The sequence below is a fragment of the Camelus bactrianus genome, chromosome 3 (assembly GCF_048773025.1).
Source record: "Camelus bactrianus isolate YW-2024 breed Bactrian camel chromosome 3, ASM4877302v1, whole genome shotgun sequence".
In the NCBI taxonomy this organism is placed as follows: Eukaryota; Metazoa; Chordata; class Mammalia; order Artiodactyla; family Camelidae; genus Camelus; species Camelus bactrianus.
In genome coordinates, this window is record NC_133541.1 from 20,550,992 (window position 1) to 20,569,248 (window position 18,257).

General features: G+C 31.2%; 1 protein-coding gene across 1 annotated transcript in view; it reads right to left on the bottom strand.

Moving 5' to 3' along the window:
• CDH9 (cadherin 9) overlaps positions 1-18,257 on the bottom strand; it is a 113,320-nt gene that overhangs the window by 24,395 nt on the left and 70,668 nt on the right. Inside the window, exon 3 of the mRNA XM_074356624.1 lies at positions 5,147-5,441. Within this exon, the coding sequence (XP_074212725.1) occupies positions 5,147-5,441 (295 nt within the window). The remainder of the gene's footprint in view (positions 1-5,146; positions 5,442-18,257) is intronic.

The window sequence follows — 18,257 nt, forward strand, 5'->3', positions numbered from 1 at the left end:
TCATGTCTAAGTTAGACCAAAGCAAAATTCATAAAGTTATTTCCACCCCAAAATAATGTTCAGAAATTCTACTAAAGTGATTTTCTGATTGATATTTATTTTTATATAACATATAACTATGTGAACCTATATTAGTTAGATTAAGAATTATTTTCATAGTTGAGGATTATTTGAAATATAAATTATTAAGCAAGATGCTAAATGCAAGTGGTTAATTCATCAACTTTATGGCATTTCTTTTGCTCCAGATTCATTTTTCTTTTACTGTGGCTATCCTTTCATAATGTGCACAGGTAACAGCACTCCTCTGTACTTTTTCTGACACTTTTAATATTATTTTTGTTGTTAAATTTGGTTTGATCATTTGCTCTTTATAATGGGTATGTGAACTTGAACTTACCCCAAAATATTTGACCTAAAAAACAATAAAGAATAGAAATCAATCCCATAAGGTGCCTGACATGCTACAAACACCCATGTAAAATACTGCCCCTCCCCTTTCAGAATCATGGTAATAATTAGGAATGTTGTTAAGCAATAATAAATACTGACAGCATGTCACTGACATGGTTATTCATAATAGCAAAATGAGGAAAAGAGAGATATCTAGTGTGTTCAGCTTTAGGGAATGGATTTTTTTTCATAAATATAATGACATTACACAGTTAGTACTATTTAGTAATAAAATTAGACAGGAAGTGGTTTATGTGTTTTTGTACTAATTTTATAAATATTTGTTTATAAAGACAGACTAAAAGGGAATATACCACTTTGATTTTTATATCCCTCTAAATTTTCTGAGCTATATATGTTTCATGTATTCCCAAATAATTTAAAATAAGAATTTTACTTTTTTATTAAACAATGTCAACTGAAATATAGTGATGCTGAAATGATAAATTTAAGTCATTTATTTGTTGGTTTTGTGTTGTGTGATATAAACTCCCCAAACGCAGGGGCCATGTCTGCTTTTGTTCACCATTTTATCTCTAAAGCCCAGCAGAATTTCTAGCGCAAAGTCATTACAAGATCTAACATTTACAGTATGTTTAATGTAGACTAGGCAGAATTCTTAGCACTTGATTTTAATCATTTTTTTATCCTCATGATAAACCTGGGATGTAGACCTTGGGGCATACAGAGGTTGATCATAATCACACATTTAGTAGGTGATAGACTGGGATTTGACCTAACTAGTTTGAAAAAAGAAGCTTCATTCTAAACAGTGTGCTAAATGTCCTGTCTGGACATATAATTGAACATGTTACTGAATGTACAGGCAGTGAACCCCTAAGAAAGAGCCTAGATTAGGACATGAAGCATTTATTGTGAGTATTTGTGTGATCTGTGAATATCTACAGACAGACTCCTTATTGAGGGGATGGCGTGGGAGGGGAACTGGGTAAGTTTTTGCAAAGTTAGGGGAAATTTCCAGTTAATGAGAAATCACCAAAATTACACAATAGGAATTTGCCTTGAGGGAGATGAATGCATGGACATATAGAAAGTTGATAGATAATCTTTACTTACAGTATAATGACCACAAAAAATGGAAAACATAAAAAAGTAGGCATCTGCTGTAAATATCTAAATCAAAGTTTATGCCATTTTCTTTCACTCTGTATCCTCATATATCACCCAGATTATGTGTTCTGATCAGAAGAGGCTTAATGTGTTTCAGATTTCAAGAGTTAATTTCAGTCATTTGATTTTAACTAAAAAGAGGGAGGGACACATGATCCAGAGAACCAAAATGAAATATGACATATGATACTTATGATTTTGACAGAAAGAATCAGGGGCAGAGGAGAAAGCAAGAAGAGGATATGGTAAAAGAGAAAAAGAAAACACAAATAAGACAAAATAAGTTGGTTAAGACAAAAATAACCAAGGAGACGGGGACAGGATAAAGGAGAACACTGAAGGGTAACATTGGAAAGAAGGGTAAAATGAGAATAAAGAATTTGTATTTTATTCCATTAGACTTCATTTACCCCCAAAGTTAATAATAGTAGTTTCTCAATTCTTTGATGTAAATTAAAATCACTAATATAATGATAATAACTTTAGAATTAAATCATTGTACATTATTACTTCATTTAGAAAAATTCTTTATTATGAGATTGTTCATGGGCTTTGAATGTTAATATATGGATTATACATAGCCTGACAAATTCCTAAGTTCAACTGTTACATTTCTCTGTAAATGGTTATTTCCATAGGTAAAAGCAGAGAAAAATATATAAAAGTATAATAAGTTCATCTTTATTTTCCTTTAAATCAGGTAGGAGAGTTACAAAAGAACAATAAAATTTCAGGATATAAATACATCTACTTTTTATTTAGAAATTATACACACACACACACACACACACATACATACAATGGATCTAAAATCTAATGTAATCTTATAGTAAAATGCAGTTTCCCCCTTACCTTACACTTATGTGGATTTATTTTACTAAGAGAGAAATTTGAATTAAAAGAATAAAATAAAAATGTTGCTTTTTGAGGAGTCACTAAGAATCCTATAAACTTAGAAGTTTTCCAAACTAATTTTGCATAATAACCATCACTATTTTACAGTGGAGAAAAATAGTGAGGTATAAAAATTATCCAGCCATCTTTACATTTTATTAACTATTTTTTTCTTTTTAAAACTAGTATAATAATAAGTTGCCACTATATATTCTGGGATACTTTTTACTTACTAAAATAGGTAACTAAATTAAGTGTAGTATCTTTCACATATACATATTATATTTATAAATATGTACGTTTATTTTTAAAAATAGATACACAATCAATTAGTGCAGTAATGCCAATATTACTAATAAGGAATAATAACCATCTTCTATAAATAGGATCAAGATTTACCTATAGTTCTTAAATCTTTATTTATTAGTACCAAAATCTGCAACCAGAGCCATATAGCTGCTTCTCATATACTATTCTCAGTTTTCTTGAAATTTGTAGACATGCAAGAAATGCAGTTGGCAGTGGCCCAGGTTCTCACATTTAAGGTCTACAATTCTGCAATAATCAGAGATTGTACTGCCTACAATTTAAAGTTTATATAAATGAAATACAGATTGCCTTATATGAAGGATTTTTTGGAAAAATGATCTGTAAGCCTTTTCCCATGTATAAACTTATGTATTCTGTATTTTAAAGTAGGTATTGAATAAGCAAAATGTTTTTAAAAAATAGAGAAATGCTTAGTGCAGTTCTGATTTTATTACACATTTGATAATATTAATAGAATCTAGATTGTATTAGTATTTCAGATGAGAAAGACTATTTGAATTAGGTAGGTAGATTATAAGAATATTCTGAGTGAGAGATAATATTCTATTAAATAACACAAAATAATATAGCAGAAAATACAGGTTATTTGAGTTCAAATAGAAGCTCTGATAAATAAATACTATGGTTTTAAAACTGAAGTAATGCTTTGAAAAATTTAAAAAGTTATTCAAATTTAAATCAATTATTATCAAAATTTATCATATTAAAATATCTCTGTCATCTTAATTAGAATTTTTAATTTTAATTTTTACTCCTATAGGTATATCAAACATTTTTGGAGAAGGATAAGTGAAAATTTTTATACTGTTGTGTCAAAGTATCTGACAAAATGACATATATACAAGAAAAAAATCAATAATGTTTTGTGATGGTTAAAGGGTTTTAACTGGAAAACCAAACTACTTTAGACTGCTCATCAAAGGGAGCGGAAATGAAGAGCATAATTTTAGATGTAACTTCATCTGAGATGTAAGCCCACAGACAAAGTATACATCTACATTAGCCCACTGGTCGACCTATAATGCACCAATTCAGTACTTTTCATGGAACTTTACGAGGCTAACAGATATTTTAAAATATTAAAGAAAACACAACCACTCATATTTCATCCTAGACTTTATGGTTTCATAGGACTCTTGTCTAATTTGGTAAGTCCCTTTCATATTATTGGAACGAATACCTCAAAAGGCAGAACGGCACTTTGCTCAGACATGTGATTTCATTTGAGTTTGGAGTCTGTAAATAACTTTACAGACTCTTGGATCTTCTGGCTAGATGTCATACATAGTTAAGAAACATTTAGCGTCATCACTCAGTATAGGTGGATATGTTTGTTTATCCTCATAAAGAAATTATTTGAGACTGATACTTATATTAATTGCAATAATGTCAAAGTTATATATTTAAAACTGACTTTAAAAGAATATTCAACTAAATACCGAATTTTGAAAATTGGTTGCATATTTGGGTTATAATATACTATATTATATCCCAAATATATCCCAAAATGTAAGTGTATATCACTGGATAGTTTTAGAAATGTGTTATGACTTAAGAGTCAGTTCTTATTGTCTCATTAACAAAGCTAAACCCTTCGTGTATGTATAGCTAAATGTAGTCACATTAAAACATTTCATAAAAACATTTCATAAAAACATTTCATAATAACAAATAGTATCTAAAATCACTGGCAGCTTTAAAAAATGAACCAATTATTTGTAGACTTCACGATAAACCATTAATGGGTAGAATATAACTAGAATAACATAAAAAAGACTTGGAATATTGTTGTTATGATACCAGGTTATTTGATCTTAATTCAGTTGCTTAATCTTTCTGAATCCAGGGTTCCTAATTAACAGAATGGGGATTTAAAGTTCTATTTGCCATGCTTCCCACGTTAAGTTGTTTCAATGATCAAATGAGACCATCAAAAGAAATTTGTCAAGTGCAAGCATTAGTTGTTATTATGCAAAATAATGCAAGCAAAACTGTCCAAAACTGCTGACACTATTTGGTATTCCTTTCATTTAAAGCAAAAATACATTAAACTTGACTGCCATTTGAATGATAGTTGAATTGAGGTGAAGACGTTGGTTGAACTGCAATGGAGTAATTGTTCTCAGTAATTACTTTAGATACCAGTTACAAAATAGCAGGAAATGTTAAGAAACATACATTGAAAATTATTAGACGTCAGATGGCTAACACTAAATAGTAGTTTTCAGTTACAGTTCTTATCTTGAGAGGCCGTGTCTCATAACTGTATGTTCATAATAAGTATCTTAGCAAAAAAAAAAAATTAAAAGTTAGTTTACATGGATTAGCATATACCTACCAACTCCAGACATTTCAGGAACACTGGCAGTGTATATGTCTTTTGTGAATTTTGGTTCATTGTCGTTGATATCATGGATCTTAATGATAAATTCAGATTCAGGTTCCACCTGCCGTCCAGTCTTTCTGTCTATAGCCTTGGCACGAAGAATGTACAGGGACTTTTCTTCTCTGTCTAATTTCTTTGCAGCATGAATATCTCCTGTGTTTTCATCTATTACGAACAGACTGCCAGCCCCATCTCCTGTTAATATGTATTTTAAATTTCCGTCTCCTTTATCTTGGTCAGTGTGAAGCTTCAGAGAGGTAGAAAAGAAGAGTTCTGTAAATATGCATTGTTGTTATAGAAAAAATAATTTTGGCAAATACCAGTTTATCTCCATGTGACATAACAGGAACAATGACTGCAATGGTTACCTTATTTTTCACTTTGGAGAAATTGAGCAGTTCAACTTCATCATTCTCAAAAATTTTAAACACACATTTTAAGGGATTAAAATTTAAATAAAATAAAGATAAAAATCTCTTTTCCAAAACACAGTGTTTCCAAGATATTTTTGAATAGAATGCTACCAAAATTTGAACCTCTAGTACATTAACAATAAAAAACCTATTAATCTAGTTCTTAAGTGTAAAATATTAATATCTTTTTGATTATATTTAAAATCACTAAACTCAAAGAGATGATGTGAGGAATCTCTGACCTTATTATAATGATAAGATTAGGATAAATACTGTAATTTTAAAATGATTTTATCTCCCTTCAGGATAATATTGTTTGCAGATGCACAGGCTCTGTCATCAGGGAGACCACTCAGAGAAAGAGAATTTTAACCTCAGAGATCATTCTCTGTATGACTTTGGGAGGGTACTATTTCAATCACGATATTTTCATTTTTTTTAGAAATTGATGTATTTTATGGACTGATTTGAAATTTCAAGTGATATAAAACACACAGGATTTCTCCATTGGCCATATAGTTTGATGAAAATTTTAGAATTTTTTTCATAAATGTCTTCTGACTCTTTTCCATCTTAAAAGTAAAATCTTAGTATAGAAGGTTGTTCATTGAGTATTTAAAACAGACAAGTGGATCATGTATTCATAGAAATTGTGAATTTGAAAAAATCCTAGCATTTTTGCAAACCTAAGACTATTCTGAAACTTGAGTACTTTACTAGCCTATACCTGCTCTGTTGTCTTCCATCAAATACATAGCAATTCCCATTACATGCTGGCTACGCCTTTTTCTTTGGTGTCCCATTTCATCTCTGAATTATTTGACTGTTTTAATCTATTTTTTTATGGTAGCCAAAATTTCAGACTTGGGATTCATATTTCACTCGTTCCTCACTTTTAAGCCCGATGTTCAAGTAACCATATGCAGCCTTTTCTTTTCTGAAGTAATCTTCCTCATTCATCTGTCTCCACCTCTCTGGCTGCACCCTAGTTTTATTGATCAGTCTTATCTGGACCACTGCAGCAGTCTCCTAATTGATGCCTACCTCCCTCTTGCTCTACTCCAAACCATTTTTCTTACTAAAGAAGTTTATTTTTCCACATCACAAACCTAGTCATGTTACTTTTAGCTTAAAAAATCTTCAGCCAAGTACAGTGCATAAAAATCATGAATCTAATGTCTTACAAACCAGGGTTAGTCTTATCAAATTTCTGTTATATTGGGCAATGTGTGTGTGTGTGTGTGTGTGTGTGTGTGTGTGAATTTATGTGGCTTCTATTAAAAGGGGATACTATTCTTTTTTAAAAGAATCATTTTATTGTTATTCTAATTGCTTGGACCCTATAGCTTTATTTATGCATCACCCCTAATCTTCTTCTCACCTCCAGATGCATCTCTGCCACCTTTATCCTCTTTGCTATACACTCTACATACTAATTATTTTCTTTTGCCTCCTTTTATTTTCCTCATTTCTCAGAAGGCCTGTTCAAGCTTTCACACCTGATGTTTGCAGATGTTTTCTTCACCCTTTAACACCCTTCTTCTCTGCATTTCCCCTAACTAAATATGTATCAAATCTCGTTTTAAAAATTCCTTCTTAGGGATGCCTTCCCTGACTCTCTAGATGAGAATTAATATATCTGCTGTGTAATTATAAAGCACATTTCACTATCCTATCCTGATATTCATCCCATTTGGTTAAATTATTTTTTGTGCCCACTGAAATGTAAAATCCAAAAGAGAACGATTGATATATATATATAGATATGTGTGTGTGTGTATATATATATATATATAATATTGATATAGTATACATGTATATATAAAATTGTTAGTTTCAATACATCTTTCCTAAAAAACAAAATATTTCCTCTTTTTTAACAATATGTTTTTACATATACATATGCATTTAATTGTCAGTGATTATTAGAAAAATCAGACCATCAATAATATAAAACTTGCCTTTTTTACTAAAATTACATATTAGAAATCTCTATATGTAAATACATTATTTTAATGACTGCATTTTTCAAATACTTTTTTCAAACTATTTTTTGTACATGTATCTTTGTGTTACTAGTACTTTTATTCTAAGAGGATAAAAAGAAAAGATGCTTTAATGAAAGTAAAAAATTAGAAGAGGATAAAAATAGATGGTAGAGAATTTATATGTATTAGAAGCTTTACTTACTTTGGCAAAAAATGTGGAAACAACTAAAATGTTCACCTTATTAATGTGGTTCGAATGTATACAATGCTGCTATCTACAGCCATTAAAGTTATGACCTACATATATACTGTTGGGTTAATCATTTAAGTGAGATATTATGTCAAAATATGGTATATTGTGCATAATTTCACCTTCTTACATCTTTATTTTTCATAAAAATACTGTCAACAGGTATATAGTATTGAAAGCAACTATACAGTTTTAAAATTTCTCTTTATTTTTAAGTTGTACATATTTTATACATTTTATGAATAGATTTTTGTTAATTTCTCAATAAAAGAAAAGAAAAGTAAACAAAACTAGTCAAGAGCAATGGAGGAAATAAACTACACAATGTCTCCCACAGTGTATACTCTACTGTTCTTACATTTGTACACAGAAAAGGGAACATGAGAGATTGGTCAATTGTCAATATCATCAAATGTAGTTTCAGACTGAAACAAAGATAATCCAGGGATAATGATGCAATTTTTTGAAAATTGTGGAATATTAAATGGTGTGGAGCAAAGATTGTGTAGTATGTCAGGGGCCCCATCTTATGCTTATATTATGGAAATTATTAATAAGTAGCCAAAATAAAAAGCAGGAACAAGTTTGTACTGTTAGAAAATTTCAGTGGAAATTTTAGACATATATATGTATATGTATATGTATGTATATATATACACAAAAATAAAAGTTAGTTTTAATTTTTCTGTATTCCTCTCCATTATTTTCCATATGTTTAACATAATTATCATAATATTATAATAGATTAGTATATTATACCTTTATTTTTCACATTTAATAAATATTTTATTTAACATTCTATTGTGATATAATGAAATGTTCAGGGAACTAATTCTGTATCTATCACACTAAATTAGATCTGATTCTACATCTTACTTAGATTCAAATACCAATGGAGACAATTTACTTCTGAATGAATTTCTACTCATTCAAAATAGCTGGAGTCTAGAAAAATGCCATTTTAAAAGAATTATTTTACACAAAATCAAACACATTTTAAAGTGATGTCTTTAATTTACACCTTGATTTTAAGAATGAAAGCTTCCAATAGTTATTTTCTGGTGCAATCTAGCAAAAACAAAAACTATTATCTTAAAATACTAAATTTCTCTATTGTGTACATTATTAGTTTTGAGTTATACACTTAGAATTAATAGAATCAGTGGTAAAACCTATTATACAATAACCTAAATATAAACTCTTAAAAATAAACCCAAAAGTTGATAGTTTTATAAGATCAGTGAAAATAAAGTAGATATTAAAAATATTGTGTATATTATAGAACAAAGCCCACATAAAAGGCCTTAAGAAATAAGAGTTCCAAAACGTAATTATTTTCTTCATATGTCAGTGAAGCAAGTAGTCCCCTCTTCCTGGAAATAACTGTTTGCCTTTTCTAAACTTCAAGAAATACACTGAAAGCAAAGTAAATCTTAGATAAATATTTCAAATGCCAACTATTATTTTCCAACAGTATCATTTTTAGTTTTACTCTGCTACAATTTTTTTTAAACTTGAGAAGATAAGCATGTATATGCAAAATAGGCTAAAAATTTTAACTGTGATGGGTTTTTTTAATATATCAACTTGACTGGGCCACAGAATGTCCAGATATTTGTTTAAACATTATTCTGCATGTATCTATAGGAATGCTTCTGAAAGAGATGAACAATTTTCCTTGTAGACTGAGTGAAGTAGATGGTCCTTCCCCTAAGTGGATGGGCCTTATCTAATCCTTTGAAGCCCAAAATACAAAAAAGACTGAATAAAGGAGAATTTACTTTTTCTGCCTTCTATCTCCAATTCAGACTGTAAATTACATCATTGACTCTCTGGTTCTCAAGCATTTGGACTCGAAATATTTCATCGGTATTCTAGGTCTCCAGCTTGCCAACAGCAGATCTTAGGACTTTCCAGGCTCCATAATCATGAGCTAATTATTTGTACATATATTATTTATTTTTATATAATAATATAAATATATATTTGTATATAATAATAAAGTATATATTTATTATATATAACATATATTTACAGAGAGGGAAGTAATTTTGGGTATATGCATATAATATACAAATAATATATGTTATATGTAAGTTATATTTTACATAAATAAAATCTCTCTTAGTCTGGGTTTTTCAGAGAAAACAAACCAATAGTTTTTAGGAAAATTGGAATGTTAGAGGAGGTTTGTCATTTAAGATCTACTCACCTACACTGAGAGGGTTTAGAAGACATGTCTTTCACCACTACTGTGAGAAACAAATTTGTAAGGGAGCTCAGGCATCTCTGAAGAGTTTTGTGATCACTCTTCTCCATAGGCCAGGTGTTATAGTGGGAACTGTTATCACTGAATTGAGAAACCTAAATGCAATGGGAGTAATTGGATCCCAGAGTGACAGGGGCCAAGTGTAGCCCTCAACTGCCTAAAGAAAGGTGGCAGCATTATCATAATGAACAGCAAAGTCAAAGGAGCAGTCAGTAGCCTGACTCACACAGACCTATAGCATTGGCTAGTTGATTATGGTGTTCCTACAAGTGAAATAGATAGGAAAACTACTACATTCACACTTGACCTATAAATGTGGAAAAGTTCAAGATCAAGAGAACAAAAGACCAGTGTGAGTCATAAAAACAAATATGACCCCTTAATCAATTCCCAGACCTAACATGCCTTGAATAAAGAGGATGTCAAGTCTTCTTGAGGAAGGACACCTGCACACACCAAAAATTTGCACTCTTGAGTCTTTTTCTCAGCCTTCCGCAAATAAACCTATGCCTTTTTACCAGGGTAGCCATACACTGGGGAAAAGGAAATAATCGGGCATTTTTGGAATACTGGACACTGGTTCTGAACTTACATTGATACCATGAGACCCAAACTATCAATATGATATGCCAATCTGAGTAGAGGCATGAAATTCAGGTGATTGATGGACTTCTACCTGAGGTTTGTCTCATACTGAGTCAGTGGGTCCCCAAATCCATTGTGGTAAAGGATAAATTGTTACAGCTGGCCCATGCTCCAGCCAGAAAAGAGGCACAATGCCTGGTGGGCCTCTTTGGATTTTAGAGGCAGCATATTCCTCATTTGGGGGTTTTATTCCTATACATTTACCCAGTTACCTGAATAGCTGCTGGTTTTGAGTAGGACTAAGAACTCGAAAAGTCCCAGTAAGCAGGTCTGGGCTGGTGTGCAAGCTGCTCTACCACTTTAGCCGTATAATCCTCCACATCCAGAGGTGCTTAGAGTGTCAGTGGCAGATAGAGATGCTGGTTGGAGCCTTTGACAAGCCCTTATAGGTGAGTTTCAGTGTAGACTCTCCTAATTTTGGAGCAAAGCCCTGCTATCCTCCATGGATAATTAATCTCCTTTTGAGAAAAACCTCTTGGCCTACTATGAGTCTTTAGAAACTGACTGCTTAACCAAGGGGCACCAAGTTACCATAAACCTGAGATGCTCATCATCCACTGATGTTACCTGACCTATAAAACCAAAAAGTTGAGTGTGCACAACAGCACTTCATCATCAAATGGAAGCTGTGTAGTATGTGATCAGGCCTGGACATGCCCTGAAAACACAAACTTTTAAATTACCAGAAGAAGGGCCCAAATGCCCATAGTCTCCACTGCTACTACATTGCCTTCTCTCTCCCAGTCTGCACCTATGGCCTCATGAGAACCTCTTTCTATCAGGTGACAGAAAGAGAAAAGTCTTGGGCAAGGTTTGAAGAGAATTTTGCATAGTATTCAGGCATCACTGGAAAGTGGACTGCAGCACCCCAGTCCCTTTCCGGGACATCCTTGAAGGACACAGTTGAAGAGAAATCCTCCCAGTGGATAGATACTATATATACGCGCATATATATATATATATATATATAGTATGTCTGTGTATATATATAAACATTAAGACTTGACAGGAGTTTGTATTATCTACAATGCCCAGAATATAGTAATATAAATCAATTATTGAAATATCAGGAGAATATTATATATATGATATAGTTTATAATGTATTTATATATATTATGTATATACATATACCCATCTCAATGGAAGCAGAAACACAAACAACTCAGATTATGAACTAACAAACATACATGTAATTGGAGAAGAGAAGTAAAGATATAAGTAAAGATAATAAGTAGTTTTATCTGAAATAAACAAGAAAAAATAAACTGTTAAGAATGATTCACAATATACTATCCTGTTTTCCTGTTATTTTTAATCAGTTTTAGTCCTATTGTGAAAGAAAAGATCTTTAAAGCATCCGAAGAATAAACATATGTTCAGGAAAAAAAATACAACAATAAAGACAACTGAATTCACATTAGAGGTAATGAAACCCAGAATTGTTCAGTAAAAATAACCTTCAAAAATGAAGAAATAATAACATTTTGAGAGAAAAAATGCTGAGAGAATTTACTGTAATAAGGATTTCATTTTAAACAATACTAAATAAATATCTTTAGGCTGAATAGAAATAATTGTAGATTGAATCCTTGACATAAAGAAATGAGAAACCTTGGAAAGGGCAATACAGTTGGTAAATATGAGACTTTTAAAATATTCCTTTAAGACAATTGACTATTTAAATGTAGGATAATATCGATACAATATGAGGTTTATACAACACACTAAAAGTAAATTATATAGCAATAATAGTCAAGTGTGTAAAAGGTAAATGGAATCGTACTTTTGTAAAGTTATGACATTTTGCAGTGATGGCATCATATTCCAGTTGGACATAAGTAAATTAAGGATGGATATTTATCTTATCCTTATAATCTTTTCATAATCCTTAGAGCAGTCGCTAAATAATAGAAGAAGATAAAACTGAAAAGACAATAGTGAAAGTAAAGTGGAATACTAGTTAGTGGAGAAAGACATAGAGAAATAGAAACATTGTTCTATAAACAAAGGCAGGAAACAAAGAAGGGATAAAGGAACAAATGTAATACAAGTAGGCCAGTACAATAATGGGCTAAAACCTCAAGTAACAGAGATTATTAGAATCCACTAAAAAATACTTAACTACATGTAGATTACAAGAGCCATGATTTCAATATAGCAGCACAGATACATTTAAAGTAAAGAAATAAAACAATAGCAAATAATAATTGTAAGGAAGCATGTGGAATGTATTAATATCAGACAAAATAAACTTTGAGAAATAAAGAGGAATATTTCATCATAATGAAAGGGGCTTTATCTCAGAAAGATATAATAATCATTATTGTTCATGGAGCTAATAATACATTTTAAAACACGTGAAGCACATTTCACAGAACTAAAAGAAGTAGTATACAAATCCAAATCACAGTTGAGTTTTATTGTGGAAATGATTAGCTTTTATTTCTTATGAGAAATGAATACATTAGATATATAATGAAAATGATATTTTAGAATAGGTGATCACATGTAATTAAAGCAGTAAATAAGAATTTATGTACAAAGAATAGATAGGTTCACCTAATACTGTGCATTATGTTAATAATGCTCTTAGAGTAGTTTTTGATTAACAGAAAAAATACAAAGATACTACAGTTAGTTCCCACATACCTCACCCCTAGTTTTATTTACCTCATATTACTATAGCATATTTCTTACAACTAATGAACCAATGTTGACAACTTATTATTATCTAAAGTCTTTATTTTATTCTGAATCCCTTACTTTTTACCTAATATCTTTTATCTAAACTACAGTTAGTCCTCGTGCCCCTTAGGCTTCTCTATACTGTGACAGTTTCAAGGATTCTCTGTGTTTTTAATTACCTCCAAAGTTTTGAGGAATTATGCCATGTATTTATAGTATGGCCCTCTAATGGGATTTATCTGATGTTCTTTCCCATGATTGTATAGGATTATGTGTTTTGGAGAAAAAGACCACAGTGGTAAGGTGTCATTTCATCACATCATATCAAGGGTACTTTCAACATGATGTATTACTGTTGATGTTAAGTTAATACACTTAGTGTTTACCCAGTTTCTCCACTGTCAAGTTCTCCCTTCGTTTAGTGTATTCTTTGGGAAGAAGTCACTGCATTCTACCAACATTTAAGAAATGGGGAAATATGCTTAACCTCTTTGAAGGAGGAGTATCTTCATACATTATTTTGAGTTGCTCTATATGGAAGATTTATTTATTCTCTCCCATTTACTTATTTATGATTGGTTATATATTAATATCAACATGGACTTGGATTTTTTTATTTTAATGCTCCAATTTTTTCAGCTTTGCCCATTGGGAACCCTTAAAGTCAATTATTGTGTCCTTTTGCTATACCCTCAACTTCATTGTGTGTTTCTGTGTGTGCACATTTTCTGGCAATACAAGATATTCCAGAACCATCTTCTGTATTTCCTTTCCCAGTCCTACAATCAGCTATTTCTTCAACAAGCTTTGATTCTTTTTATTGAAGAATGACATTAGAAACCAAGATCTAGTTGCTAGATTGCTACTGTGGATTTCTGCTGGGGTATCACTTTTAGAACTGCTCAGCTGATAGAACAATTAAATTATATATGGGTGTATCTGGAGGAAACTCTAATTTGAAAAGACACATGCATTCCAGTGTTCACAGCAACACTGTTTACAGAAGCCAAGACATGGAAGCAATCTAAATGTCTATCAACAAATGACTGGATAAAGAAGTTGTGGTATATAGATACAGTGAAATACTACTTAACCATAAAAAATAATAAAAACAATGCCACTTGCAGCAACATGGATAGATGTGGAGATTTTCGTACTAAGTGAAGTAAGCCAGAAAGAGAAAGACAAATGTGATATGATATAACTTATATGTAGAATCTAAGAAGAGGATACAAATGAATTTACTTACAAAAGAGAAATAGACTCACAGACATAGAAAACAAACTTAGGTTACCAGGGTGGGAAGGGGAGGTAGACGGATACATTGGGAGTTCAGGCTTTGCAGATACCAACTACTATATATAAAATAAATAAACAGCAAAGTCCTGTATAGCTCAGGGAACTATATTCACTATCTTGTAACATCCTATAATGAAAAAGAGTATGAAAAGGAATATATGTGAATATATATATTCAATATATAAACTGAATCACTATGCTGTACACACATCATAAACCAAATATATGTCAAAAATAGGCAAAAAATTTATGTGGTTGTATACTAATCCATGTATATACATATATCTGTATGAAACTAGTTGTATCAATATAAAGTTCATTCTGATATCTACACTTGGATATTTTAATATGCTAATTTTAGTAATTATAGAACAGAAAAGCAAATACTATAAAGATACAAGATATCTGGACAATACTATTAGCCAAATCAATCACAATAATATTTCTGTAACACAGATCCTAACATCTGCATAATATACATTTTTTAAAGTACACATGAATCCCCAGCACTCCCTTCAAAATGAAATATGCAAACTTAATTACCCCCAAGAAAATAAATAAAACAGTTAAAAAAACATAAATCTCTCTTATAAAGTACACTTGAAACATTCACCACATTATGCTGTGTACTAATCTGGCCCACAGCCTGTTTATGTATGATCTGCACTATGTCTTTCCTCCCTCTTCCCCAAAAATATATATTTAATATTTTTAACATTTTATATCATATGTCATATATGGAATCAATGCTATCCTTATCAAAATCCAGCAAATATTTTTAATCACAAATTGAAAACTTAAAATTAAACTTGAGAATGCAAATGACCTAGAGTAGAACTAGGCAATTTTAAAAAAAATAAAGTAATCAAACTCATATTACTGTATTCCAAAACTTATTGCATAACTACAACAATGAGGCCAGTGAGGTATTAGAAAGAAAAACAAGAATAAATAGAAAATCCAGAAATAAGCCCACATATATACAGTCATTTGGGTCTGTAAAAAGGTGCCAATGCAATTTCAATGTTAAAGAATTCTCAGTAAATCTTGCTGAAGCAATCTGATACCAGTATTTTAATAATGAAGAAACTTCAGCCATACCTCACATCATCCACAGAAATTAATAGAGATGTATTTTGGCTTCTTGATGTAGTTGATTTCATATCTACCATATTTGTAATTATTTTTATTCATTGCTTTGGTTCTTTGTTCTTTTAGTAGAACCTCGAGGAAGTAAGGGAAAGGTGAATAGATGGAGCACATGGGACTTTTTAGGGCTCAGTAAATAATGGTGGATCCAAGACACTATCCACTTGCCAAAATCCTAAGAATGTACAGCACAAACAGTAAACTCTAAACTGTGGAGTTTAGTTAATTACAGTATTACAATATTTGTTACATCAATTTTAACAAATGTTTGACACTATTGCATGATGTTAATAATAGGGGAAATTATATGAGGTAAGTGGTGCGGGAACTCTACTTTCTGATCCGTTTTTTGGTAAACTTAAAATTGCTTTAAAAATAAATTCTATTAATTAAAAACAAAACAAAAAATACAAAGTCACAAAAAAAGTCAATGTAAAGAAAGTGAAAATCAAGCCATAGACTGAAATTAAATACTTGCAGAGTATATGTATTAGGACAGGCCATATCTCTATAAATATGAAAAAATTAGAAATAGAATACCTGAAATTGAAAACTAAACTGACAAAAATAAGCTGTCCAAAAAACTGTCCAATTTTTGTCCTTATTTTACAGATCTGATAAACTCTTTCCTAGTTTTTAATAAAATCAACTATACACTTAATCCTAAGACCTACTAATTATACTTACTCTTTTGTGGGTACCCATATATGACAATGTGCACTTATACACTTGTATAAAAATTTATATTGTATTGTTCATATTAATTTTTTATTGTATCAAAGTGTTTATATATGTTTATTCAAAATAATCTGATAATTAATAGAATTGATAAACAAATTATTATGTCCATACAATCAAACACTACTCAGCATTAAAAAACAAAATGCTGACACATTAAAACAACACGTATGAATTTCAAATACAGTACAGTGACTAAAAAGAAGTCAAACATACAAATGAACATCTTGTATGATTCCATTTATACAAAGTTCAAAAACATGCAAAACTATTTATGGTGAAAATAAATCACAGTATCAGTATATTGACTGGAAAAGTCAAAAATGGCACTTTCATAAATGATGGAGACTCTATCCCTTGTTCTGAGAAGTAGTCGCAAATTGTGTGTGTGGGTGCATGCACGTGTGTGTGAGTGTATATATACATGTGACATCGTCAAGCTCTTAAGAACAGTTGCGTGGTTTTACTTTTATTTTATGTAAATCTTGACTTAAAATCACTATAAAATGTTGTTCTTTAAACAACAATTAAAAAAAAAAAGAAATAGATGGCAACTCAGACAATGGAATGCTAAGGGAATGCCCTAGTTGGATTTATAGCGCTATTCGGGTTTATGAAAGAAAAGGACATAAGGGGTTCCACCAATCACTGATAGCTGAGAGATAAATTCCCTTAAAACCCTACAAATATCTCATGTGTCCAGAAATCCATCCAGTATCAACAGAAAAGTAATTGCTTGAAAATGGATGTGGCTAAAGTTCCTTAGGACTAGGACATGACATAGCTCATGCCACTTCATCTCTACTGGTAGCCCTAAGGGTTTCAAATATGAATTATCCAGGCCTGACACCAATCCTTATTTTAGTTTTGCTAATCATGTAACAAATGTAACATCAGAGAATACATGTAAAGGTTAGAACAGCAATTTTCTGTCAACATGGCCTACACAGGTATATTTCTTCTGTTCAAGTTACACGTTTTTTACATTGTTTTACTATAGTGAAAGAATTAGGGAAACAAATTTTATGAGCATATCACAATACTTATTACATGCAGAGAATTGCGCTATTCCATAGGCATTTGAAATACCTGTTATTAAAAATGGTGGGGGAGGGTATAGCTCAGTGGTAGAATGCCTGCTTAGCATGCATGACGTCCTGGGTTCATTCCCCACTACTTCCATCAGGAAATAAATAAATAACCTAATTACCTCCCCCCTCCCCAATATATAAATAAATTTTTTTTAAAAAAATGGATTACTAAAAAGACTCTATGGGTTGGTTTAATCATCTAAATGAATATGTCCTAAGTTTGAGAATGGGAGGGAGTAATACGAGATCCTCACTGGAATTGTTTGTAAAATCTAGCGGTAGGAATTGAGGAATGGGGGGATGCAATATAAAACACTCCATATTTCCATCTTAGAAAAATTTTCTTCCATTATTCCTTCTCCAGTGATGCTGGACCCATTTAACATTTTTGTATATCTAAAGAATGCCTGAGGCCTGATTTTGATGTCATTGAATTTACTGTGTATATTTCTAAAGGTATTTTAGGATGAGTCATCAGCCCTTCAGGACATTCAGTTCCATCACCAAGCAGCAGGGCTTGTCCTGTGTTCTCTA